We start from the raw sequence: 27,103 nt of genomic DNA, 5'->3' as shown, positions 1-27,103 counted from the left end.
GGGAGGGATAGCTCAGTGGTTTCAGCATTGGCCTTCCACACCCAGGGTCGTGAGTTCAATCCTTCAGGGAGCTATTTAGAGATTGGGGCAAAAATTGGGGATTGGTCCTGCTTTGAGCAGGGGGTTGGACTAGACTGTCTGTGCTCTACAGACCCATAGTGTCCTACCTGTCCCTCCATCTCTGCACTGAGCCTGGTGTCTGAAGGCAGATACTAACAAGGCCATGTCACTGGCTGACTATTAGCCACACTGCCCACTAGATGTGCGGATGGAGAAGGGGGGGTCGGTGCAAGCTCCATCCATGGCTCAGCTCTGTCCCAGACGTGCACAGCTCCAGGCAGGGCTGAGCTGGGCCAGTGCCCAGATGTTCTGCTGCCCCAGCTGTGGAGGGCACCTGGCTGCCGTGGGACAGGCAACGTATGTCTGTGAGCCTGCGGCTCCTGAAGGTGCCAACTGGAAACCGGAGCCCTCCTAGTGAAAGACTGGGATGGGGAATGAGACCCAGGGATCCGGGACAGCATCACTAGGGGACCCTGCACCTCCCAGCCCCCAGACGGAGGGATCTGGGACTGAGGTCTGTGGCACGACAGTCACTGTTGTCACAGGGTGACAAAGTAGGACATTTCTGTCATATTTTAATGACTCCCAGACATGCCTCCGTTTCCCTGTGCACTTTGCATTGCTGCCCAGTGGGGCACCCACCTGGCTCCTGGAGGACTGCAGGAGCCAGAGGTGTGGGTGTCCCTTGGCTGTCTGGAGGGGATGGCTGGGTCATTAAAGAACTGATTGAAACTGCCCCAAATCACCAGAGGATCAGGAAAGAAAAGGAGACCCCCCCGCAAAGACTGAGCCATTGACACCTGTCCACAGGAAGCCCTGGAGCATGTGAACTCAGCCAGAGAAGAAGGGAAAAGGTATCAGGGGATGGGAAAGGGCCTGTTCTCTGGAGGGAGTCAGCAGCCCCCCATGGGGACTAAGGACAAAGAGCCAGAAATGAAGTTCAGCCCCCTTTGGCTGGGCCGTGGCACTGGCAGGGCCGGGATGAGCCATGGCTTCACCTCTGCCTCTCCAGGCTGACCTAGGGACATCCAGGTGATGAAGCTATAAGGAAAGTGCAACCCTGCCTCCATCCCACCATCCTGATCCCCGTCCAAAGCCCCCACCCCATTCCCTGATCCCTAGATCCTCCCATTACCTATTCCTCCCAGATCCCTCCCTGACCCCGCCCCCATGAACCCCTCTCTCTCCTGCTCCCTTCACTCTCCTTGTACCTGCCCCACCCCCATCTCCCCAGACCTCCTCCCTACCCCCCACCCCAGCTTCCTCTCCCTCCCACCCCTGCCCCCGGGCCCCGCCCTCTGCACGGGCCCCGGGGCTCTGAGCCTGGCCACTGGCCGCGAAGGGGTTAACCAGGGGCTTTGTCAATGTCCCGGGAATGGGGCGCGGGCCCTTTAAATCCCAGCCCCTCTCCTTTCCCCGCTTCCTTCCCGGCCCAGGAAGCTGCGCATGCGTGTCCGGGCCTGGAGAGCCGTGGGCCAGAGAGTCCCTCCACGCGCATGCGCGCCCATCTGTGGCCATGCGCGTGCTAGTGGGTGAGTGGAGCGCGCTGCAGGGGCCGAGTATGGGGTGGTTGGGTGGCAGGGGACAGCAATTAAGCGAGGCGTTAATTGCAGGGCTAATGCGGTTGCGCGTGTTCCCCAGCGCCTGGGCTTGGATGTGCATCCGGTTTGGGAGCTGAGCTCCACCTAGCCGCGGGGAGATGGGGCTGGCACTAAATCTCCCCTACCCCCCCGTAAGGCTTCCTCATGCACCAGGGCGCTGGGGTGAAATGGGGCTGCAGTCAGGAGTGAGGGGCACCGGCAGAGCTCGGGAGGCAGGGCTGGGCTAGCAGGTGGCTGCGGGTCGGGAGTGGGGGCACTGGCAGAGCTGGTGGGGAGCCCAGGGTTGGGCTGGCAGGGGGCTGTAGGTCGGGAGTGAGGGGCACCAATCCTTGAAAGTGTCTATTTAAATCAGGAGGTGGGACCGGCTTTGTGGGCGGAGCCTTGACCCAGCTGTTGAGGAGCCGAGGGCACGAGGTGACCCATGTCTCTCGCCATCTGGGGCCAGACCGGATCAGCTGGGTAGGTGATTGGGGAAGGGGGGTGACTCCAGGATAATTGGGCTCATAGGAGCAGCCACAGAGGTGCAGGGGGTTAGGAGCCCAGTGGCCCACGTTTAGGTTCGCTCCCCGTCCTGGGAATTAGTACTCAGCCCTAAGACTCCAGGCTGGTCCTAGTGGCATTGCTCCAGCTGTTCCTCCCTGGGGGCTGCCAACTGATGTGCCTAGACTAATTCTGCCCCTGCTTTCCCTGCCAATTTAGGACTCCAGAACCCTGCCTGGTTTTGCCAGACGCGTATGTCGGTTACAAACACAGACACAGGTCTCAACCATGTCCTACAAACTGCAGGCTTAACTGAAAGCAGCTTAAGAAATGTTCTTGTCTCTAACAGATGCCCAACTCCCAATAGGGTTCAACGCCCAAATAGATTATGAGTTTACCCTGTATAAGCTTTATACAGGGTAAACTCATAAATTGTTTGCCCTCTATAATATTGATAGAGAGAGATGCACAGCTGTTCCCCCTTCCCCCCCCCCCCCCCCCCCAGGTATTAATACATGCTCTGGGTTAATTAATAAATAAAAAGTGATTTTATTAAATACAAGAAGTAGGATTTAAGTGATTCTAAGTATTAACAGACAGAACAAAGTGAATTACCAAGCAAAATAAAATAAAACACACAAGCCTATGCCCAATACAGTAAGAAGCTGAATAAAGATAAAATCTCACCCTTATGTTCCAATAAGCCTCTCTTACAGACTAGTCTCCTTCTAGGCTGGGTCCAGCAATCACTCACACCCCTTGTAGTCACTGTCCTTTGTCCCAGTTTCTTTCAGGTATCCTTGGGGGTGGAGAGGCTATCTGTTGAGCCGGCTGAACACCAAATGGAGGGTTCTCCAAGAGGTTTAAATAGACTTTCTCTTCTGGGTGGACACCCCTCTCTGCCCCTGTGTACGATCCAGCTACAAAAAGGAGTTTTGAAGTCACATGGGCAAGTCACACGTTCATGCGTGACTGAGTTCCTTACCGTCTAAGCCAGATTCCTCGGAAAAGCTCAGATGTGGATTGGTGCCTCCAAGTTCATTGTTTGCTTAAGTGTTTCTTGATTGAGTACTTCCTGAGAATAGTCTTTTCTCAGGAAGCTGACCAACTGCTTCACTGAGGCTGCTTAAAATTAAACAAGTAGATAGCCAATATTCATAACGTTGAATACAAAAATCATACATGCATACAAATAGGATAAATATATTCAGTAGATCATAACCTTTACAGAGATATGTTACATGGCATATGTAGCATAAAACATATTCCAGTTAGGTCTTATATACATTCAGAAGCGTATTCCCATAAAGCATTATGGGGTGTAACGTCACACTCGTATTGTGCTGGGTTATATCAGAGCCATCTACCCTCACGGTCCAGGGCACAGCCTTCAGGGATCAGGAAGGAGCTGGCTTAGTGCAGCAGAGCAGGGTGAGATTAACCAGGGGCATATGTGAGTGAGGGGCTGGTCCAGGGTATGAGGGGAGACTGGACTGGCTTGGTTTAGGGGCTCAGTAGGGGCGAGTGGGGAGTCTGAGCTGTGTTGAATACCATTTCTCTCCTGTCTCCCCAGGATGAATTGGCCCGCTCCGGCCTGCCCCCTTGTGATGCTGCGGTGAACTTGGCTGGTGAGAATGTTCTCAACCCCCTTCGCAGGTGTGTCCGGAGCTTTGGGCGTGCTGGGGGAGAATAATCCCTGTAACAACCCATATAGCGTCCCTTCCGTGAAGGACAGAAATGGGGATGACTCGGTCTCTCCCTGTTCTCCTGTACTACCCATAATGCAGTGGAGGTGGGGCAGGACGGAAGGGTTGTATTTTGCAAGTTGGGGATGAATTGGGGTTGAAACATAATTGTCACTAGGAACCTTCCTTCTCAGAGGTCTTGTTTCCAGGGGGAAGCATTAGGAGAGTGCACTAGTGGGGTATAAAGAGTGTTGCCCAATGTCTGGCCTGTCTTGTGACAATGATGCCAGCAGCCCCATCACACCTACCCTAGGCACCCACCCAACTGTCTCCCACATAGTGGAACCAGCACCTTCCAATCACCCAACTGTCATCCCCCAAAACTCCCAGTTCCCCCCACTCTCCCTGAGACAGGGAGCCTTTTTCACCTACTTCTGGGTAGTGTGTGTGGGAGAGGGTCCTGCCTCCCATTGCTCTGGGGCATGGTGATTTGTGTCGCTCCCCTGTACTACCTGGGGGAGGGCAGGGGAATGGGTGGCTCTCCTTTAGGTACTGCAGAGGGGGCTTGGTCAGAATGTGAAACTTCTGCTAGGAAACTTTCTCCTCCCGGGTCATTATTTCTGGGGGAAGGTTTAGTGGGGTGCACGGTACGGTATAAATAGCTGCTTGTTGGGCTGGGATTGGCAGAGGAGAATGGGGGGGGTGGTTGGGCATCACCCCTTTGTGCTCTCTCCACCTGCAGGTGGGATGATCCCTTCTGCAGGGTTGTGGTCACCAGCCGGGTGGCGACCACCAAGACCTTGGCCAAGGCCATCGCCGAGGCCGAGAGGCCGCCCCGTGCCTGGGTCCTCGTCACTGGCGTAGGTATTTATTGTGCATGGCCAGAGTGCAACTCTCACCATCCTGTCCCATGGTATCCCCCCACCAGGTGGAAATAGTCCCTGGGAAGTGACCAGGAAGAGTGTGGCCTCTGGAGGTTACTGGGCTGCTGAGGGGACAGGAGAAATAGTCCCTAGGTGCAGCACAACCACCCATAACAGCATTGTGTCCGTCTGCTACAGAGAGGAAATAGTCCCTGTGGTGCGTCATCGTTGCACAGCTTTCGCCACTGAGAGAAAATAGTCCCCATTCATGAGAGGACACATCACAGCACCTTGTGGAACAATTGTGCTTCCACCATTGCACAGAGGAAAATAGGCCCCGAGGAAAAATAGGCCCTGGGTAGAGCACACATTGCACATCCTTCCGCACCTGAGCGGATATACCGTCCCCCCTCTAGTGCAAGACAAAGTGCGGCCCTGTGTGGCACTGGTGTTCTTCCACCACTAGGGAGGAGGGAAAATTGGCCTGGGGTGCAGCACAGTCTATCATGACACATTGTGATCCTTCTGCTGCAGAGGGGGGGAAAATAGTCCCTCCTCTTGTCCTTGAGGTACAAAGCACAACTCTGGTGACACTGATGTTCTTCCACCATTGGGAAGAGATGGAAAAATAGTCCCCTGGCCAAATAAAACCTCCTGTGGAACTGTCCTTCCACCACTGAGAGAAGAAAATTTGCTTTGTAAGAGAAGGAGCCCAGCCCCCATGACATCAATGCGCTTCTGCCATTGGAGCAGGAGGGAAAATAGTCATGTTCCTCCCCGTCGCCAGGTGCAATTGCTGCAGGAGAGGGAGGGATATCAATGAGGGGTAGGGCTATGTGCACTGGCAGCACTACAGTTCCCTGCCCATTGCCTGGCAGGGTATTACCGCCCCAGCCCCACGGCTGAGTACACTGAGGAGAGTCCCGGCGGTGACTTCGACTTCTTCTCGCGCCTGGTGAGCGCCTGGGAGGCAGCGGCTAAAATCCCCGGGGACGGCACGCGCCAGGCGGTGGTGAGATCTGGTGCGTCGGGGCATGGGGCCTTTCCCCTCAAGGGGGCACCAGATACTATCTGACCTCATGGCGGAGACTGGCTGGCTCGGGGGGGGCAGGGCATGGGGCCTGTCCCCTCTAGGGATCACTGGCTTCCATCTGACCTCAGGGCAGGCACTAGCTGGCTCATGGAGGTGGGGAATGAGACACGGGCCCTTTCTCCTCTAGGGGATGTTGGCTCCCATCCGGCCCCAGGGTGGGTACTGGCTGGCTCAGGGGGGTGGGGAATGGAGCACGGGGTTTTTCCCCTTGGGGGCACTGGCCCCAAGGCTGGCTTGGGCTGGGAGACTGTGGCTGGCTTGGGGAGGGAGGCGTGGCTGGCTGTCTCCAGGGTCTCTCTCTGACTTTCCTCTTCCTGCAGGTGTGGTGCTGGGGAAGGGCGGAGGCGCCATCTCCCAGATGCTCTGGCCTTTCCGGCTGGGCCTGGGGGGCCCCGTGGGCTCCGGCCTCCAGCCCTTCCCATGGATCCACGTCCGGGACGTGGCTGGTGTTGTGTGCCACGCTCTGGAAACGGAGGGTGTCCACGGGGTTCTCAACGGGGTCTCCCCAGCTTCACCCAGCACCTCCAATGCCGATTTCGCCCGGGAGCTGGGCTCAGCCCTGAGGCGCCCGGCCCTGCTGCCCCTGCCCAGCTGGGCGGTGCGGGGCGTCTTTGGCGCTGAGCGGGCCGTCATGCTGCTGGAAGGCCAGCGGGTGGCGCCAAAACGCACTCTGGAGAGTGGCTACTGCTTCATGTACCCCGACCTGCCCTCTGCCCTGCGGGACATTGTGTCCTGACCGGCTGAGGGGGGGTTGATCCCAGTGCCCTGAGGACCCTCCTCTTCTGGGGAATCACCCCAGTGGGAGCCTCACACACCCCCCCCCCCCGAGACCCCTAATCTCTGGCTCCCACAGCCCAGCTCTGAGCTTCCCAGCTGTCTTAGCCTGAACTTTGTGGGGTCCATCATGAGCCATCCCCAGTATCCCTCCAATACTCCCCAGTCTCTTGCTGGGGGTCACCCCATTCTTAGCCTCCCCAGCCCCCTTCTCTGAGTGGGAATGCTCCCTTCTGAGCCCCTCCAGAAATCACCCCTCCCCAGCCCTTCTCGGGGGGGGGGCACCCCACTGTGACTTTCCTGCCCTGCCCCCATCTGTGCTGCACTGACAGTGTGTTCAGGTGGTTTTCAAGCTCCTGGTCCTTTATGGAGCTGAGGTTCTGCAGCAATGGCTGCTGGGAATTGCAGTTTTTGGCTGCACTGCAGCCTCCCCTCCCTCCCACCCTGTATACAACCTTGTCCAGTTTGCAATAAACTGCTGGTGAGTCAATCGCTGTTGTTTGCAGGGAGTGGGGGCGGGGGGAGGGAGGTCACTAGGTCGATGGTGGTGCTTAGGGCTGAGGGGGGGATTCAGAGGCTGCACTGTCCTCATACAGTCAGTGCTGACCCCAGTTGCGTGCAGTGGGAGAGACCAGGCAGTGAATGGGACCCAGCTGTCCAGGAGGATAGTGCAGGGTGCTCATCCTTAGGGGGGGCTGATAGGTCGTAGGGCGGAGAGAGGGAAGGGGAGCCAGGAGTCTGGGAGGGCAATGCAGGGCCTTTGCCGCTAGGGGGGTCTCATGGCTCTTAGGGGAGGAATGAGGAAGGTGCCTCGGAACAACCATGGGGCTCATGTACAAGGTGAGAGGGCTGAGTCAAGTGGAGATGAGGGCTGGCTGGGCTCTGGGGACCAGACAGTAGCTTCCTGGCCGGGGGTGTGGGTCTGGGTACCCCAGTGTGGGGCTCTTTTGGTTATTCCTATGTGGGCATAACAGCCTCCATGCAAGTGGTTGTACCGCTATAACTGTAGAGGTGAAATTGCATCTCTGACCCAAATAGTTATGCTGCCACCGACTCTGGCTGTGGTTCTGGCCTTGTTTTCATGCATCGGAAAACAATGGAGAAGGCGTGCCAGAATGCTGCCCGTGTAAAATACAAATGTTGATCTGTTCCTTTGGAACACCTCGGCCGACACCTCTTTGAACTGTCCCCTGGCGTCTCTCACTGTCCCTTGTGTGTTTCAGTTCGCTTTTGCTGATGGAAATTTCTGCTGGCATTATTGTTTTGTGGAAAATGTATATTCCACAAATCCCCATTTTCCAACAGGAAACCATGGTTCAACTTTTTTCCTCACTGCCCTAATGTAACAGTAAGCCATGGGGTAAATAATAAAAGGCTTAGTTCCTGCAGACAGGCTGCATTCTCCTCTAGATCTCTGTGCAATCATTCCCCCTGGCAAATGAGTGCTCCACTGTGCATCAAGGGGACTGTGCATATGTAGTCCTGAGTTTATTCCCCACCCCAGAGGCTGTAATTAAACATAGTGAGTGTCTCTCTTTGACTTGAGAAGAGAGCCAAAGCTCAAGGCCTAGCCAGTTGTTTCCATTAGGGGTATTTTCTGGGATGCACTCTAGTTTATTTCCAAAGATAATCCATCAAGTCCTCTTTCCCTGAACACAGCTGCAGTTAGTGCTTCCGTTTGCTGCTCCAAATCAGCCTTTCCAGCTGGCGCCTCTGTTACTGTCTGCTTGGCCTTCTTTCTGCCCCTTCTCCCTCGTGCACAGACAAACCTGTATCACCAAGCAAAGCCCTAGCCCCTGCCTGGGAAATCTATTGAGCTGCTTCTGCTCTAGCTTTTCTATGTGCCTGTGTTTTGGATTCTACTGCTGTTGTGTCAGCCACTCAACTGCAATGGCTTCTTTACATTGATCCTGCATGAAAGGTAATGCCCCACCCATCGCTACAAGGTTTAACGATGGGACGATCGAGGTGCTAGAGGAGTACTCAAGGAAGACAAGGCTATTGCAGAGAAGCTAAATGAATTTTTTGCATCATTCTTTACTGTAGAGGATGTGAGGGAGATTCCCACACCTGAGCCATTCTTTTTAGGTGACAAATCTGAGGAACTGTCCCAGATTGAGATATCATTAGTGGATGTTTTGGAATAAATTGATAAACAGAAGTAAGTCACCAGGACCAGATGGGATTCACCCAAGAGTTCTGAAGGAATTCAGATATGAAATCTTAGAACTACTAACTGTGGTATGTAACGAATCACTTAAATCAGCCATACCTGATGACTGGAGGATAGCTAATGCAACACCGATTTTTTTTTTTTTTTTTTTTTTAAGTCTCCAGAGGCAATCCTGGCAATTACAGGCCAGTAAGGCTGACTTCAGTACCAGACAAATTGTTTGAAACTATAGTAAACCACAGAATTATTACACAGACAGATGAATATCATTTGTTGGGGAAGAATCAACAAGGGTTTTAGTAAAGGGAAATCATGTCTCACCAATCTACTAGAATTCTTTGGAGGGGGTCAACAAGCATGTGGACAAGGGAGATCCAATGGATATAGTGTACTTGGACTTTCAGAAAGCCTTTGACAAGGTCCCTCACCAAAAGCTCTTAAACAAAGTAAGCAGTCATGGGGTAAGAGGGAAGGTCCTCTCATGGATTGGTAACTGGGTAAAAGATAGGAAACAAAGGGTAGGAATAAATGGCCCGTTCTCAGAATGGAGACAGGTAAATAGTGGTGTCCCCCAGGGGTCTGTATTGGGACCAATCCTAGTTAACATAATCATAAATGATCTGGGAAAGGGTAAAGAGTGAGGTGGCAAAGTGTTAAGATGATACAAAATTACAAGGGTAGTAAAGTCCAAAGCAGACTGTGAAGAATTGCAAAGGGATCTCACAAAACTGGGTGACTGGGAGGAAAATGGCAGATGCAAAGTAATGCACGTTGGAAAACATAATCCCAACTATACATATAAAATGATGGGTTCTAAATTAGCTGTTACCACTCGTATAGTTCTCTGTAAACATCCACTCAATGTGCAGCGGGAGTCAAGAAAGCTAACAGAATGTTGGGAATCATTAAGAAAGGGATAGGTAAGACACAAAGTATCATAATCATAGAAGTATAGGACTGGAAGGGACCTTGGGAGGTCTTTTATTCTAGTCCCTGCACTCAAGGCAGAACTAAGTATTAAGTATAATCTCAATATAAATCCATGATATGCCCACACTTTGACTGCTGCATGCAGTTCTAGTCACCCCATCTCCACAAATGGATGGGAAATTAAAAATGTGCAGAGAAGGGCAACAAAAATGATCAGGGGTATGGAACAGCTTCTGTTTGAGGAGAGATTTTACAAGGTTGTAACTGTTCAGTTTAGGATGACTAAGGGTGGAGATATGATAGAAGTCTATAAAATTGGGAATGGCGTGGAGAAAGTGAATAAGGAAGTGCTATTTACCCCTTCCCATAACACAAGTGTAATATGAAGAGAGAGCCTGAACCATGGGGCCTGGTACAAGGCCTAAGGCCTGAACTAAAGTCAGGCCCTGTTACAAAGCAGAGGCCTTCTTGCGGGGTCACTGTCCGGAACAGGAACATGGCTGGTGTTGTAAAAACACACACATTGCTAGGCACTAAGTATTCATGTAAACACATTCCAGGAGGGTGGTACCAGAACACCCCGATAGCTAGTTTTGGTGGAAACACACGCCCCAAAGATGATATAGGGACACACTGACCCTTCTTAAAGATAAGGTCAGGCTGACAGGGTGATGGATGGAGATGTTTTGATCAAGTTAATTGTAACTTGTAACAACAGGTACAAGGAAAAGGGGGTAACTAACCACATCAGAGGGTCAATACATAGCTTGTTTGTATCAGTGCATAAAGAGGGGTCACAGAGGGGGTGTCTGTCCAGCGGAGGAGGGAATGGAAAGTCCCACTGCTCACTGAGCTGGTCCACTGTAACATGCATGCATGTATTAGTGTACTACAGGACACAGATACCGTGCTTTTTCGGCAATAAACCTGTCTGGATGCCTTTGCCACTGCACTGAGTCTGTGGTCTCCTTGGGCAGTTCAATTGGAGGCTGCTCTATGGGCTACCTGTCCAGAGACTGTGCAGCATGCAGAGAGAACAGACACGCAGCCAACAACTGACACCAACAAGAACTAGGGGTCACCCAATGAAATTAATATGCAGTAGGTTTAAAACAAACAAAAGAGAGTATTTCTTCACACAAGGCACAGTCAACCTGTGGAACTCTTTGCCAGAAGATGTTGGAAAGGCTGAGTGTATAACAGGGTTCAAAAAGAATTAAGTTTATGGAGGATAGGTCCATCAATGGCTATTAGCCAAGATGGTCAGGGATGCAGACCCATGCTCTGGGTGCCCCTAGCCTCTGACAGCCAGAAGCTGGGACTGGATGGCAGGGGATCACTCAATAATTGACCTGTTCTGTGCATTCCCTCTGGGGGACCTGGCATTGGCCACTGTCGGAAGACAAAAAGAAAAGGAGTACTTGTGGTACCTTAGAGACTAATAAATTTATTTGAGCATAAGCTTTCATGAGCTACAGCTCACTTCATCGGATGCATTCAGTGAAAATACAGTGGGGAGATTTATATACATAGAGAACATGAAACAATGGGTGTTACCATACACACTGTGATCACTTACGAGTGATCACTTAAAGTGAGCTATTACCAGCAGGAGGGCAGGGGGTGGGGGAGACCTTTTGTAGTGATAATCAAGGTGGGCCATTTCCACTCCCAGTTTGCAAATTAATTCCAGTTCAGCAGTCTCTTGTTGGAGTCTGTTTTTGAAGATTTTTGTTGAAGTATTGCCACTTTTAGGTCTGTTACTCTGAAACCTGACTTTTAGGTCTGTAATCCTTTATGTAGAGACGACCCATCACTCTCACAGATCTTGGGAGGCAGGCCAGTCCTTGCTTACAGACAGCCCCCCAACCTGAAGCAAATACTCACCAGCAACCACACACCACACAACAGAACCACTAACCCAGGAACCTATCCTTGCAACAAAGCCAGTTACCAACTGTGTCCACATATCTATTCAGGGGACACCATCATAGGGCCTAATCACATCAGCCACACTATCAGAGGCTCGTTCACCTGCACAGCTACCAATGTGATATATGCCATCATGTGCCAGCAATGCCCCTCTGCCATGTACATTGGTCAAACTGGACAGTCTCTACATAAAAGAATCAATGGACACGAATCAGACGTCAAGAATTATAACATTCAAAAACCAGTCGGAGAACACTTCAATCTCTCTGGTTACTCGATTACAGACCTAAAAGTGGCAATTCTTCAACAAAAAAACTTCAAAAACAGACTCCAAGGAGAGAGTGCTGAATTGGAATTAATTTGCAAACTGGATACAATTAACTTAGGCTTGAATAGAGACTGGGAGTGGATGGGTCATTACACAAGGTAAAACTATTTCCCCATGTTTATCCCCCACCCCCACCCCCCACTGTTCCTCAGACGTTCTTGTCAACTGCTGGAAATGGCCCACTTTGATTATCACTACAAAAGGTCCCTCCCCGCCACCCGACCTGCTCTCCTGCTGGTAATAGCTCACCTTAAGTGATCACTCTTGTTACAGTGTGTATGGTAACACCCATTTTTTCATGTTCTGTGTGTATATAAATCTCCCCACTGTATTTTCCACTGAATGCATCCAATGAAAGCTTATGCTCAAATAAATTTGTTAGTCTCTAAGGTGCCACAAGTACTCCTTTTCTTTTTGCAAATACAGACTAACACGGCTGCTACTCTGAAACCTGTCGGAAGACAGAATACTGGGCTAGATACACCTTTGGTGGGACCCCATGTGACCATTATGTTCTTACCCCCGTCCCCATCAAGGAGCTAGTTTCAAATGAATGGGGTACTAGGAAGCCACATTTCCCTGGTGCCTCTGATAGTCTGGACCTGAAAACGATGGGACATTGTCTTTTCACTTAAACTGAAAATAACTGAACTCTTGCCCCCCCCCCCCGCAAAGGTCGCTGTTGTGAACACCTGAGGACAGCATTTGGGGTGCTGGGAGATAAAGTGATGGGGAAAGATCATGCTTTGGAAAGCCACATGGCAACAGCTGTGCAACATCTGAAGCTCAGCACAATTGGGCTTGGTATTTCCAATCTTTGGTGCCTGAGTTACTGGAAGTGTTTCCCCTCTAGGGGATGCTGGCTTTGATCCAGCCCCAGGGCAGGGGCTGGCTGGCTGAGAGGGGCAGGGAGTGGGACAAGGGGCTTTTCCCCTCAAGGGGGTGCAGGCTCCCATCACCTCCTGAGCTCCCTTCCAACCCTGATATTCTATGATTCTATGACTGGGTGCAGCCCATCCATCTGCCCGACCCCTGGCCAGAAGCACCCATTGGCACCAGGTGCAATGTGTCTGGGTGGGGCCGGATGCAAGTTAATCCCCCTAAGTGCTCGGACGTGCTGCGGGAAGTGGCTCTGGAGGTGATGGCTGACGACGCGTGTGAACACAATTTGACCAAACCATATGACGCTGAGTCCATGATCTGCGTGGGGGATCCCAGAGGCAGGAGAGCCGCCCTGAAGGTAAAGATCCTGCCGGCCGGGGGGCGGCTGCTTTGGTATATTCTCTGGGAGCGGGGAGCGCCAAATTCAGATCTCCAGTGCTGAGGGCATGGAGGGAAGGTGTCGTTGGGCTGGGGATGGGGTTGGGAGGACTGTGAGTGTGACAGCGACGAGAGACGCACACAAGGCATTACTCCTCTGAGGCATGTTTCATTTCACAGGGTGATTTGGGGGGGCCCCTGGTGTGCGATGGGGTGCCCCAGGGCATTGTCTCATGGGGGCCGAGCAATGGGGCCTCTCCTCAAGTGTATGCAAGAGTCTCCCGGTTCGTCTCCTGGATATGGACAGTGATAAAACAGCTGAAGCCCTTAGATGCTCCTGAAATCTCGTCTCGGGCCTGAGCTGCCCAACTCCCACTGGTCCTGAGGCTGAGCTCGGGGGTCCTTTCACCAGGGATGGTGGGTGGAAAATGTAACTCTCTGGACCTGGGAGCCTTTCACAGCTGCTTCGCCCTGCTGCAGATGTCACCATGTCCAGGGCCGTCCTTATGCAAAGCACGCACCAAATTTCCTGGTGCCCTGTGCAGCTGCATGCTGCTCCAGCCCCTTCTCCAGCTCTTCCCCAGGGCCTCCGCCCTGCCTCTTCCCGCCCTGCCCCGCCCCACCCCACCCCTTCCCCACACCAGCCCCGCCTCTTCCCGCCTCTGCTCTGCCCCAGCCCCAGCCCCGCTCCCACTCCCCTGAGCTCTGCAGCCGGGCTGGGCCTGCACTAATCGGCGGCAGAAGTGCAGCGACCTGGCCTCAGCTGCACCATCAGTGAGTGCTGGGGGGTGGTTCCCCCTTGCCCCCCAAGCCAGCCCCGTCCCTCCCCCCTGTGGAGGCCTGGGGCCAGCCCCCACCACTCCCCCTCCTGCGGAGGCCTGGGGTCTGCCCTCCTGCTCCCTTCTCCACGGAGGTCTGAGGCCCGACACCCCCCCCCCACAGGGGTGGGGCTGCGTAGGGCCCCAGAATTGCTAGGGATGGCCCTGACCATGTCCCTTGGTCCATCCTCTGCTGGGACTGAACTGGATCGCTCAGCATCAAACGCACATTCCTCTTCCTAACAGACCAGACTGATTAGTTCAAAGACTGGAGGCCGGAGGGGGCGGGGGTCAGGTTGGAATATTCCACCCCAATCATTTTTCAACAGAAAATGCCCTAGCCACAAAACTGAAACTTTTCTCAGGGAAATATCCATTTTTTTGCCATTTCCCAGCCTGGTTTTCCACCAGGAAAGACTCAGCGAAATAGCTTGTTTTGGCTTCAGTCAACTTGAAACAAAACATTTTGGGGCAGCCAAATTGGACTGATTCATTTGGTGTCTGCTCAGCAGTGATCTGTGTCCCTGGCACATCTGCGGTGCCCTCCCTGTTAAAAATTTGCACCTTATTCCCAGTCCTAATTTGTCTAGCTTCAATTTCCAACCATTGGTTATGTTAGACCTTTCTCTGCTAGATAGAAGAGCCCATTGTTAAATATTTGTACCTCATGTAAATACTGACAGACTGTGACCAGGTCACTCCTGAAGCTAAATCAGTTGAGCTCCTGGAGTCTAGCAGTATAATGCATCTTTGAAGAGCTGGGCTCCTGGCTGGATTACATCTCCCATAATGCACAAGTAATGATGGAGGGCACATGACCAGGCTGCATCATAGGAAATGTAGTCCAGCTGGGAAGCCCAACCTGTAGAGGTGAATGGGGGCACGAGGGACCTGAACTACAGCTCCCATGAGGCACTGCAGTAGCTCAAGAGGACGCGGCCGAACATAGAGCCAACCTGAAATAAAATGTGCCAGCTGTCCTGGACAGGAATACTTCAGAACATTCCCTTTCAGACTCCAGTATTCCCCCAACTAGGGAGGAAAAGGAGAAATATTGACATATCTCATGGCAGGGAGTGTGCAAAGCAATGGCCAGGTGGTTTGGAGGAACTGTCGGGGACGTCTCAGGGGTCTGGGTTTTGACTCAATTTAAGATGGAAAATCTTGGTAAAAGTCGACACTGGCTCATTGAAAATAGCCACTGTGACTAAACCACTGTTTCCAGCTGTTTGATGTGCCTGTTTCTGATCAGACCTGGGTATCATGGGGGCCTGCCGGGTAGTGGAGAATCAGGCCCTGTCAGGGCTGTACTGAGCCGGGAGCTTGCTTGTTTGCTAAGAAATTACCCAGTGATGTGCTGGAACCAAATGCTGGAACCAAAGGCTAAAGAGGATCTTAGGGATAATGGTAGCATGACAAATGGGAATGAGGATATGGAGATAGATATTACCATATCTGAGGTAGAAGCGAAACTCAAACGGCTTAATGGGACTAAATCGGGGGGCCCAGATAATCTTCATCCAAGAATATTAAAGGAATTGGCACATGAAATTGCAAGCCCATTAGCGAGAATTTTTAATGAATCTGTAAACTCAGGGGTTGTACCGTATGACTGGAGATTTGCTAACATAGTTCCTATTTTTAAGAAAGGGAAAAAAAATGATCTGGGTAACTACAGGCCTGTTAGTTTGACATCTGTAGTATGCAAAGTCTTGGAAAAAATTTTGAAGGAGAAAGTAGTTAAGGACATTGAAATCAATGGTAAATGGGACAAAATACAACATGGTTTTACAAAAGGTAGATCGTGCCAAACCAACCTGATCTCCTTCTTTGAGAAAGTAACAGATTTTTTAGACAAAGGAAACACAGTGGATCTAATTTACCTAGATTTCAGTAAGGCGTTGATACCGTGCCACATGGGGAATTATTAGTTAAACTGGAAAAGGTGGGGATCAATATGAAAATTGAAAGGTGGATAAGGAATTGGTTAAAGGGGAGACTACAGCAGGTCATACTGAAAGGTGAACTGTCAGGCTGGAGGGAGGTTACCAGTGGAATTCCTCGGGGATCAGTTTTGGGACCAATCTTATTTAATCTTTTTATTACTGACCTCAGCACAAAAAGTGGGAGTGTGCTAATAAAGTTTGCAGATGATACAAAGCTGGGAGGTATTGCCAATTTAGAGAAGGACAGGGATATCCTACAGGAGGATCTGGATGACCTTGTAAACTGAAATAATAGTAATAGGATGAAATTTAATAGTGAGACATGTAAGGTCATGCATTTAGGGATTAATAACAAGAATTTTAGTTATAAGCTGGGGACGCATCAATTAGAAGTAACGGAGGAGGAAAAGGACCTTGGAGTATTGGTTGATCATAGGATGACTATGAGCCGCCAATGTGATATCGCCATGAAAAAAGCTAATGCGGTCTTGGGATGCATCAGGCGAGGTGTTTCCAGTAGAGATAAGGAGATTTTAGTACTGTTATACAAGGCACTGGTGAGACCTCACCTGGAATACTGTGTGCAGTTCTGGTCTCCCACATTTAAGAAGGATGAATTCAAACTAGAACGGGTACAGAGAAGGGCTACTAGGATGATCCAAGGAATGGAAAACCTGTCTTATGAAAAGAGACTCAAGGAGCTTGGCTTGTTTAGCCTAACGAAAAGAAAGTTGAGGGGAGATATGATTGCTCTCTATAAATATATCAGAGGGATAAATACCGGAGAAGGAGAGGAATTATTTAAGCTCAGTACCAATATGGACACAAGAACAAATGGATATAAACTGGTCATTGGGAAGTTTAGACTTGAAATTAGATGAAGGTTTCTAACCATCAGAGGAGTGAAGTTTTGGAATAGCCTTCCAAGGGAAGCAGTGGGGGCAAAAGATCTATCTGGCTTTAAGATTAAACTCGATAAGTTTATGGAGGAGATGGTATGATGGGATAACATGATTTTGGCAATTAATTGATCTTTAAATATTCATGGTAAATAGGCCCAATGGCCTGTGATGGGATGTTAGATGGGGTGGGATCTGAGTCCCTACAGAAAATTCTTTCCTGGGTATCTGTCTGGTGAATCTTGCCCATATGCTCAGGGTTTAGCTGATCGCCATATTTGGGGTCGGGAAGGAATTTTCCTCCAGGGCAGATTGGAAGAGGCCCTGGAGGTTTTTCGCCTTCCTCTGTAGCATGGGGCATGGGTCACTTGCTGGAGGATTCTCTGCTCCTTGAAGTCTTTAAAGCATGATTTGAGGACTTCAATAGCTCAGACATAGGTGAGAGGTTTTTTGCAGGAGTGGGTGGGTGAGATTCTGTGGCCTGTGTTGTGCAGGAGGTTGGACTAGATGATCATAATGGTCCCTTCTGACCTTAATATCTATGAATCTATGCTCAGATCCTTGTTCATTTCTGCCCATCCACTCCCCACATCTGCCCCAGTTGGTTAATTTCATTCGCTGCTTTCTAGACCTACAATGAGTAAAACCAAAGGTACAAAAATCTAGTGTCGCCTCGCTGGGAATCAAAGGGTCTCCCTGAACCTGGAAATCCAGAGCTGTCTCTCAAGCCACTCGGCATAACAAGGCTCTGGTTAGGGCCAGGACAGGGGGAGTGGGGGAAATTAACCCCCACCCCCAAAGGTCTGGAATAGCCCCCCGCCCGCTGCCCAAGGTGTCAGGGAACACAGGGAGAATTACAAGGAAAAGAGCTTTTTAAAAAAGAAAATCCTTTGACAAGCTACAGAGGGGCATAGAGAATGGGATTTCCAACTGGGGGGGCAGCCTGCAACCTGGCCCTAGGGTGGGGGGCTGGCTGGCTCAGGGGGTGGGGAATGGGACATGGGGCCTTTCTCCTCTAGTGGGTGCTGGCTCCCACCTGCCCCCAGGGTGGGGACTGGCTGGCTTGTGGGGGGGAGGGCTGAGAATCAGACACACTTTCCCCCCATGGGGGGGTGTCTGTGTGCAGTGGAGCTGTCATAGATGGGGGGATCTGGTCTCTCTGACCCACATTGCTCCCTCAGCTCACCCCCCCCCCCACAGAGGGTGGGGGACACCTGAGGAGGCCCAAGGGGCTGGGTTCTCATCAAACCCCAGCCCCCACCACAACACTGCCAAGCCGGGGCGAGGGAGATGTTTCAGAAAAAAAAACCCAGCTTCTGGAGTCCTGTGATTTTCAGTTAACAAGGCCGGTTCTAGCCCTTGGGGTGGCCCAGAAATGCCTGAAACCGTGACCCTGAAAGGTTCGGAAAAACCAAAACCAAAGAAACTGAAGGCAAATAAAAAAGACCCGAAAACTGATGTGTCATAAAAACTCTTGTGCTTTTAAAGAAAATCTCCAGTGGTTTTTTTTCACGTGACTCATGATTTTTTAAGAAGTGGGGTTGGCCCTGCTAAAGTTCTCTGTGGTATTATTCATTAGGTGTATTACGGTAATGTTGGAGTGTGGGGGCGGGGCAGTTATAGACCAGCCCCATATTGTGCTAGGGCCTGTACATTATTTATCAGGAGTATTACGGTAGCACAGAGGGCAGGGGCGGGGTCAGGGGACTCTGTAGGAGGCACCGTGCTGTAGGGAACAGAGAGGGGCTCAGTAGGGGGCGCCATGCTGCAGGCGGGGCTGAGCAGGCAGCGCTGGGCTGCAGAGGGCCGGGGGGCTCAGTAGGGGGCACTGTACTGCAGAAGGCATACAGAAGGCTTGGTAGGCGGCACCGTGCTTCAGGGGGGCACTGAATCGCAGGGGGCTTGGTAGGGGGCGCCTTGCCACTGGGGACAGGGGGCTCAGTAGGGAACCGTGGATCTGCAAGATGTTCTGCCCACCCACCCCAGGGCAGCCAGCCACAAAGCCAGAAAGAGAACCCAGGCGTCCTGAGACCCAGTGCCCCTGCTCCGAGTCCACCCGCTCCTGCCGATGCCAGTGGCGCAGAGCCGGCCTTGCACAGCACCTGGGCAAACCAAGGCAATGAAATGGCTCCAGTGAAAAACTCCGTGAAGGTTACACGTGTACTGACAGTTGGTGGCTCGAAAGCGCTACCAGTTCCCCCCTGCGCGTGACTATGGTGTCGCCCGGTGGGGATGTACTTATACATCCCAAAATGCCATTGGCCTTCTTGGCAACAAGGGCACACTGCTGACTCATATCCAGCTTCTTGTCCACTGTCACCCCTAGGTCCTTTTCCGCAGAACTGCTGCCTAGCCATTCGGTCCCTAGTCTGTAGCGGTGCATTGGGTTCTTCCGTCCTAAGTGCAGGACCCTACACTTATCCTTATTGAACCTCATCAGATTTCTTTTGGCCCAATCCTCCAATTTGTCTAGGTCCCTCTGTATCCTATCCCTGCCTCCAGCGTATCTACCACTCCTCCTAGTTTAGTATCATCCGCAAATTTGCTAAGAGTGCAATCCACACCATCCTCCAGATCATTTATGAAGATATTGAACAAAACCGGCCCCAGGACCAACCCTTGGGGCACTCCACTTGACACCAGCTGCCAACTAGACATGGAGCCATTGATCACTACCCGTTGAGCCCGACAATCTAGCCAACTTTCTACCCACCTTATAGTGCATTCATCCAGCCCATACTTCTTTAACTTGCTGACAAGAATACTGTGGGAGACCATGTCAAAAGCTTTGCTAAAGTCAAGAAACAATACATCCACTGCTTTCCCTTCATCCACAGAACCAGTAATCTCATCATAGAAGGCGATTAGATTAGTCAGGCATGACTTGCCCTTGGTGAATCCATGCTGACTGTTTCTGATCACTTTCCTCTCATCTAAGTGCTTCAGGATTGATTCCTTGAGCTCCATGATTTTTCCGGGGACTGAGGTGAGGCTGACTGGCCTGTAGTTCCCAGGATCCTCCTTCTTCCCTTTTTTAAAGATGGGCACTACATTAGCCTTTTTCCAGTCATCTGGGACCTCCCCCGATCGCCATGAGTTTTCAAAGATTATGGCCAATGGCTCTGCAATCACAGCCGCCAATTCCTTTAGCACTCTCGGATGCAGTGCATCCGGCCCCATGGACTTGTGCACGTCCAGCTTTTCTAAATAGTCCCGAACCACTTCTTTCTCCACAGAGGGCTGGCCACCTACTCCCCATGCTGTGCTGCCCAGCGCAGCAGTCTGGGAGCTGACCTTGTTCGTGAAGACAGAGGCAAAAAAAGCATTGAGTACATTAGCTTTTTCCACATCCTCTGTCACTAGGTTGCCCCCCTCATTCAGTAAGGGGCCCACACTTTCCTTGGCTTGCATCCCTGTCCTGAGCTGAGCTAACAGCTTACCAGCTGAGACAACCGAGCAGAGAAACAAGAGCCAGGCGGAGACCAGAGCGGGATGGGCCCTCCCAGGAGCCATTAGGAAACAGGATGGGACGGCAGCTCTGCAGAGTGGGGAGTCGGGTTGGGACCCCCAGGCTGGAGAGATCCAGGGCAATCTGCACTGAGCTCGCTGCCACTGTGACAGGAAACACCTGCAAGGAAACCCAGGCCCACAAACCAACGTGGATCCACCCGTCCAGCCCCTCCCTGCCAGTGAGGGGCAGGGGGTGGGGTGGGGCTGGCATCAGACGTTGCTGGGCAGACGGGTTGTGGATGTGTCAAAACAGCATCCGCCCGGTGCCTGGGCTTAACTCTGCGTGTGGAGGCATGAACCGCAACATGCCCACGCCCAGTGCCACTTCTGCCCAGCAGTGGCGGATCGTGCCTGTCAGCTTCCCAGTGGAGGAGAAGCCAGCAGTGGGGAGCTGGGGGGGGGGGGGCGTTTCCTTAGTGCAGCTGGCTCAGGGACACTGCAAGAACCAGACCTGGGCCAGAGGTGGTCAGAAAGTGCAAGAGGGCAAACGCCTCCATCAGGAATCTGAGCCCTTCACGGATGTCCAGTTCCTCAGTAGCAAAGGCCAGATGGTAGCGCGTGAAATCCCAGATGTTAATGCATTAAAACCCAAGATGTTAGCATGTTAAATCCTCATATGTTACGGCATTAAAGTCCCAGATGTTAGTGCATGAAACCGCAGATGTTTGCGCTTTATAGCCCAGAGATTAGTGCATTAAAGCCCCAGATGTTAGCCCATTAACCGGCAGATTTTAGCGCTCAGGGCCAATGTCCTGAGGGCAATAGAAGAGCTTGAACAGAATAGAAACAAACTCTGGGAGAACTTCAGAGTGGAAGCCTTTTGTAGCACCCAACAAAAGATTTAATGAGTCCTACAACCCCCCAGACAATGCTTGGTCTGCTGGGGCACCAGGTCTGCTAACCGGCTAGTCCCACAGACGGTCTGGGCGTTGGCCCCACTGGAAAGTTGGAACTTTGAGAAGTTGTAGAGATTGCTCTTGCAGGGGAGGAGATTGTAGAGATTGTAGAGTTGTAGAGATTGCTCTTGCAGGGGAGGAGCTCTGACAGGCAGATCTTTACTTATTGCTCGGTCCTCCTGCATGGCTTCTGTGTCGGCCGTAGGGCCGGGTAGGAATCCACCTTCCATCCCGTGAAAACTTTTGTGATTTTGAAATTCGCCCCTCCCCCAGCTTGGCATCAGGATGAAACCAAAAACTCTTCTGAAATTGTTGGGAGAAAGAGCCAGACCTGCCCCATCCCAGCTGGGGCACTCCCCTGGGAAGTGTGAAACACTGATTCAAATCGCTGCTCTGCCTAATCTGGGACAGCAGGTCTGCCCTGTCCCGGCTGGGCCCCTTTCGCGCCGGGCTAGCGTGTGGTGGGGCTCTGGCAATCTCGCCTGTCGGAGCCATTCAGTGTGGTATAGCTCAGTGTTTCTCAACCTTTTTGATACCAGGGACAGGCCTGCTGCCTTCCTCAGCTGAGTCAGGGCAATCTCAGGGAACGGCGCTGGTCCACGGACCTATCCTTCAGAGGCGCTGGTCTGGATAAATATTCACAGAGCCCTGTAGTGGTTTGGTCCCCGACCTGGGAAGTGGGAGAGCTCGGAGGAGAAGCGAGAGGTCAGACCATAGTGTGGGGGATCGGATGGATCTATATCAGGGGGATCCACGGATTTAGAGTTCAGGGGATGTCGGTGTTGGAGACCGTCTCCCAAAGGCACCCGCCATGTCTACAGCGCTCCTGGGTCCGGGAGCAGAGGTAAATCTGGAGTCTGCTGACGAAGAGCAAGAGGCTGTTAGCCAAGAAACAGGGGTTTCCCTGAAATGCAAGCTGGTGAGCTCTGTCTCCCGGATTGTCTGCCGCTGTTTCTGCCAAGTACGGCCCCGGCCCGGCGCAGAGGTGTGGCCTCCGGGGGATGGGGGCCAGGTTTGAAAAGGAGCAGGCCCGCTAGGCAGGGAAGCTGTGGCAAGCCTGGCTTTGGAACAGTTTGCAGTTGGCAGGTCTGAGTCACTCCCGCACCGCAGCAGCAGCAAGAGAAGGGTTTTTTTTTCCATCAGAGAAGCCTGAACAAAGTCAGCAAATTGGTGCTTTGAATTCCTGCCCTTGTCAAGGCTTGTTTTCCCCTCCTCCAGCTAGAAGCTGGCACCATCACCTGGAGAACAGCAGGAGAGAGCCCTTAGGTTGGCATGGGAAAGGGATGCTTAAGAATCATAGAATCATAGAATATCAGGGTTGGAAGGGACCCCAGAAGGTCATCTAGTCCAACCCCCTGCTCGAAGCAGGACCAATTCCCAGTTAAATCATCCCAGCCAGGGCTTTGTCAAGCCTGACCTTAAAAACCTCTAAGGAAGGAGATTCCAGCACCTCCCTAGGTAACGCCTAGGACAAAGTCCCTGACTGAGACTAAGACAAAGTCCCTGACTGAGATCCCGTCCAATTGGGACAGCAGGGGGCTGCGGGTTGGGAGTGAGGGGCACCGGCAGGGCTGGGGGTGGGGGGGCAGGGCTGGGCTAGCAGGGGCTGCGGGTCGGGAGTGAGGGGCCCCCGGCAGGGCTGGGGGTAGGGGAGCGCAGGCCTGGGAGAGAACGGAGGCTGCCCATCTTTAGGGGTCCCAGCGCTAGAGCTAGTCAGGAAATTGCCCTGGCAATGATTTTCCAGTGGAAAATGCAGCGGCCACAAAATGGCATTTTTTCCTGGAGAGTTTCCCAGTAAAGGTCCCCTGCCACAGGGCTGCTGCGTTAAAGCTGTGACCGAAGGATTCTAACCGCCCCGGCCGTTGTCGTTCCTATTTGGAAAAAACCCGGCTGGGGGAAAGGCCCGACGCTCTGCCGGGTGTTAATTGTGGTGCCCGCCCTCACTGGCTCCTGAAGCAGTCCAGGGGCCCATGCAAACTGCTCCCCCGCCCCAGCACTGTCTGGAGACTCCAGAGACACAGGGGCTGCAGTGTCTCCATGGGCCACACAGCGTGCGCCCAGCCCAGGTGTGAAACACTCACAGCTAACACTAGGGGGCAGCACTAGTAACTCCATGGCCAGGTCGGGGTGTGGGGATGAGACCTGGCTACGTCTGATCCCCTATAGCTAAACCCATGATGAGCCAAACGTGGGGATGGCTTGGCTGGCACTGAGATGCAGCCAGCTCTGGGGTGGGGCAGCTGGGTAACTGCCGCACATAACACTGCACAGGGATGACTCACCCAGAGCTGAACTGCAACCCACTCCCAGGCCTTGCTGCTGTCAGTGAGCATTATGTGGGGTGGCCACATCTCTAGGGGAGGAGCTGTCTCCTGCCAGGGTTCCAGCCCTAGCGCTTAGTGGGGTCCCCCAGTCACCAAAGGGATACTGATCCTTCCCGCCCTGCATCGCTTGGGAGGAGGCAGCCTGGCCCCTTAGGATGCCGGCTTCGATTGCTCTCTGCCCCTGGATCCAGCTGGTCCACCAAAGACCCACTTCCTCCAGCACTGTAGGGGTCAGGGACACACTGAGGGGTTAGGAGATGGTATCAGCACAGGGATGGTAACAACAACCACACACACCCTGTGCCTTACCCACAATCCCCTGCCTGGACAGAACCCAGGAGTCCTGGCTCCCAGCCCCCTGCTATTCTAACCATTAGACCCCATTCCCCTCCCAGAGCTCCCTAGAGAACCCAGGAGTCCTGGCTCCCAGACCCCTGCTCTAACCGCTAGCCCCTACTCCCCTCCCAGAGCCAGGAGCACTTTGAACACCTTCTGAGTAGCCTGTTGGACTCTGATTACATTTCTCCCGAGACAGGCTGGGACAACAGGCCCGTGTTTCATTTTCAGCTCCCTGCCCAGGCTGGGGTTTGAATTTAAGCTGTCCGGGTCTGGCTGATGTAAGCATAGAGTCAGGATGAGCTCCACCCTGACACCTGGTGGTGAGGCGTGGCAAGTTGTGGAAAAGAACTTCAGGGGCTGATATCATTTGCATAGGCACACCCACCCCGCCTAGAATGAGGCCATAGCTGCCCAAATGGTCACTTTGGCTGTTGTGGGATCCCCAGTGTCTCTGTTATTGGGGCAGGAAGAATAAATTGTTATTACCCTGATTATGGGAACTGTGCTTGGAACTGTACTTGGCCTTTTGTTATGCTGGAGGGACTCACCATCAACCAAGTAGCACTCGCTAGGCAAGGGACATAGGTTCCAAAACTGTGAATTGAGAGAGGCTTGAGACAGGTATTAGTACGTGGTGGTGTGGGTCTCTTTGTAAGGGTCTGAAGCACTAATTGCACCTCTGTCTCTCTCCCTTGTGGAATGTCAGAGCTAATTTTGGGTCTTGTCATAAATATAAAGGGAAGGGTAAACCCCTTTGAAATCCCTCCTGGCCAGGGGAAAGCTCCTCTCACCTTTAAAGGGTTAAGAAGCTAAAGGTAACCTCGCTGGCACCTGACCAAAATGACCAATGAGGAGACAAGATACTTTCAAAAGCTGGGAGGAGGGAGAGAAACAAAGGGTCTGTCTCTGTCTGTTGCTGGGTCTTGGCCGGGGATAGACCAGGAATGGAGCCTTAGAACTTTTAGTAAGTAATCTAGCTAGGTATGTGTTAGATTATGATTTCTTTAAATGGCTGAGAAAAGAATTGTGCTGAATAGAATAACTATTTCTGTCTGTGTATCTTTTTTGTAACTTAAGGTTTTGCCTAGAGGGGTTCTCTATGTTTTTGAATCTAATTACCCTGTAAGATATCTACCATCCTGATTTTACAGAGGGGATTTCTTTATTTCTATTTACTTCTATTTTTTATTAAAAGTCTTGTAAAAAACTGAATGCTTTTTCATTGTTCTCAGATCCAAGGGTTTGGGTCTGTGGTCACCTATGCAAATTGGTGAGGCTTTTTATCCAACATTTCCCAGGAAAGGGGGGGTGCAAGTGTTGGGAGGATTGTTCATTGTTCTTAAGATCCAAGGGTCTGGGTCTGTAGTCACCTAGGCAAATTGGTGAGGCTTTTTACCAAACCTTGTCCAGGAAGTGGGGTGCAAGGTTTTGGGAAGTATTTTGGGGGGAAGGACGCGTCCAAACAGCTCTTCCCCAGTAACCAGTATTAGTTTGGTGGTGGTAGCGGCCAGTCCAAGGATAACGGGTGTAATATTTTGTACCTTGGGGAAGTTTTGACCTAAGCTGGTAAAGATAAGCTTAGGAGGTTTTTCATGCAGGTCCCCACATCTGTACCCTAGAGTTCAGAGTGGGGGAGGAACCTTGACACAGGTATTAGTACGTGGTGGTGTGGGTCTCTTTGTAAGGGTCTGAAGCACTAATTGCACCTCTGTCTCTCTCCCTTGTGGAATGTCAGAGCTAATTTTGGGTCTATTAAGAGTCGTGTTACAGGTACTGTGCTGTGTTCACTTTGGCCTTATGGTGCACCAGCACTAAGGCTCCCACTACTATGAGGTGAAATCACTGAGCACTGTGTCAAGTAGTGGGGACCCAGAAGATCTAGAGCGCAGTGGTGCTGTTCGTGGATAGGCTGGCGGAGTGTTCGTGAGACGGTGGAGTGAAGTGTTCGTGAGACGGCGAGGTGAGCTGTGCAGAGCGGAGCTGTTCGTGAGACCGCGGAGTGGAGCGTTCGTGAGACGGTGAGCTGTGCAGAGCGGAGCCGGTCGTGGTGGAGCGGCACCGTTCATGAAATGGTGGAGGGGAGCAGAGCCCTGTGGGGCAGTCAGCTTCAGGACACGTAAGGTGCCCCTTACCTCTTTCCCCCACACACAGGCACATTTTAGCCAGACTGGGGAGTAACACTCTGCAGATGAACTTTTGAACTCTGGGGCTGGACTTTTTAAACTTTGGGTGATTTGTGGATTGCTGGACTCAAGAGACGGGTTCTGGAACTCAAGAACCTGAGGGAAAGGATGTGGCCCAATTTGCTGGGGTGGGTCTTTGCTCATGGTTTGGTTAATGAACCCTAGTTGTGGTGTTTCCCCAATTTAATGCTGATGTCGTTTACCTACTGTTATTAAAGATTCTCTGCTACACCGAGACTGTGCTTGCGAGAGGGGAAGTATTGCCTCTTTGAGGCGCCCAGGGGGTGTGTAAGATTTTCCCAGGTCACTGGGTGGGGGCTCGAGCCAGTGCTGCATTTGCTTTGATGAGAGGGAACCCCTGTGTACTGAACCCGGCCCTTGCTGCTATCAACTCGGCCTGGCAGAAGGGTTACGCTTAGATTCCGTGGCCAAAACCTGCCTGCTGGAGCCCCCTGAGCCTGGTCAGTTACAGCTGAGAGAGTGGGGCCACTTGGGGCACAGCTGGGGCCACTTGGGGCACGGCCAAAGCCCCGGTTTGATCTCTAGGTCTGTGTAGAGGAAGCTCCTTTCGCGTGTGAGGAGAAAGCACCAAGGGGCTGGCTGGAGAACTGAACATCTGGGTGCTGACAAGTGGCACAATACCTGCTCCTCACAACTATGGGTGTCACTGAGCCATTGTGCATGTTCCCTTGCTGTGCGAAAAGGTCTCGAGAAGGTTTTTAAAGCAGGAGTGTCCAGCTCCTGGGCTGGGTTCCATGCTCCCTGACGTCAGTGCGAGCTTTGCCAGGAGATCACCGGCACAATACAGCCTGGTTGTAGTAACTCAACTTTCACGGATGTCCCCGTTTCATCACGGTGAAATAATTAATACTGACGCTGAAGGGTTGCTTCTTGGCTGTAATGCTGACACTGCAAGGAGATCAAGAGAGAACTGCAGGGTTCATCCCTCGGAGTCATTGTTTCAGGCCCTTTGCAAACTCAGGCAGGCGTGGCTGAATCAGATACACGC

At 52.1% G+C, this 27,103-nt stretch overlaps 1 protein-coding gene across 1 annotated transcript; it reads left to right on the top strand.

Moving 5' to 3' along the window:
• Nucleotides 1-1,500: 1,500 nt before the first annotated feature.
• Nucleotides 1,501-10,602, top strand: SDR39U1 (short chain dehydrogenase/reductase family 39U member 1). The gene is made up of 6 exons (XM_084645366.1): nt 1,501-1,592; nt 2,014-2,120; nt 3,715-3,797; nt 4,569-4,690; nt 5,568-5,711; nt 6,103-10,602. The coding sequence occupies exons 1-6, from the start codon at nt 1,577-1,579 to the stop codon at nt 6,516-6,518; spliced, it is 888 nt and encodes a 295-aa protein (XP_084501492.1). The 5' UTR covers nt 1,501-1,576; the 3' UTR covers nt 6,519-10,602.
• The last annotated feature ends 16,501 nt before the right edge of the window (nt 10,603-27,103 follow it).

The sequence above is a fragment of the Lepidochelys olivacea genome (genome assembly GCF_965140295.1).
Source record: "Lepidochelys olivacea isolate rLepOli2 genome assembly, chromosome: 13".
Classification (NCBI taxonomy): domain Eukaryota; kingdom Metazoa; phylum Chordata; order Testudines; family Cheloniidae; genus Lepidochelys; species Lepidochelys olivacea.
This window is presented reverse-complemented; position numbering and strand designations above follow the sequence as displayed.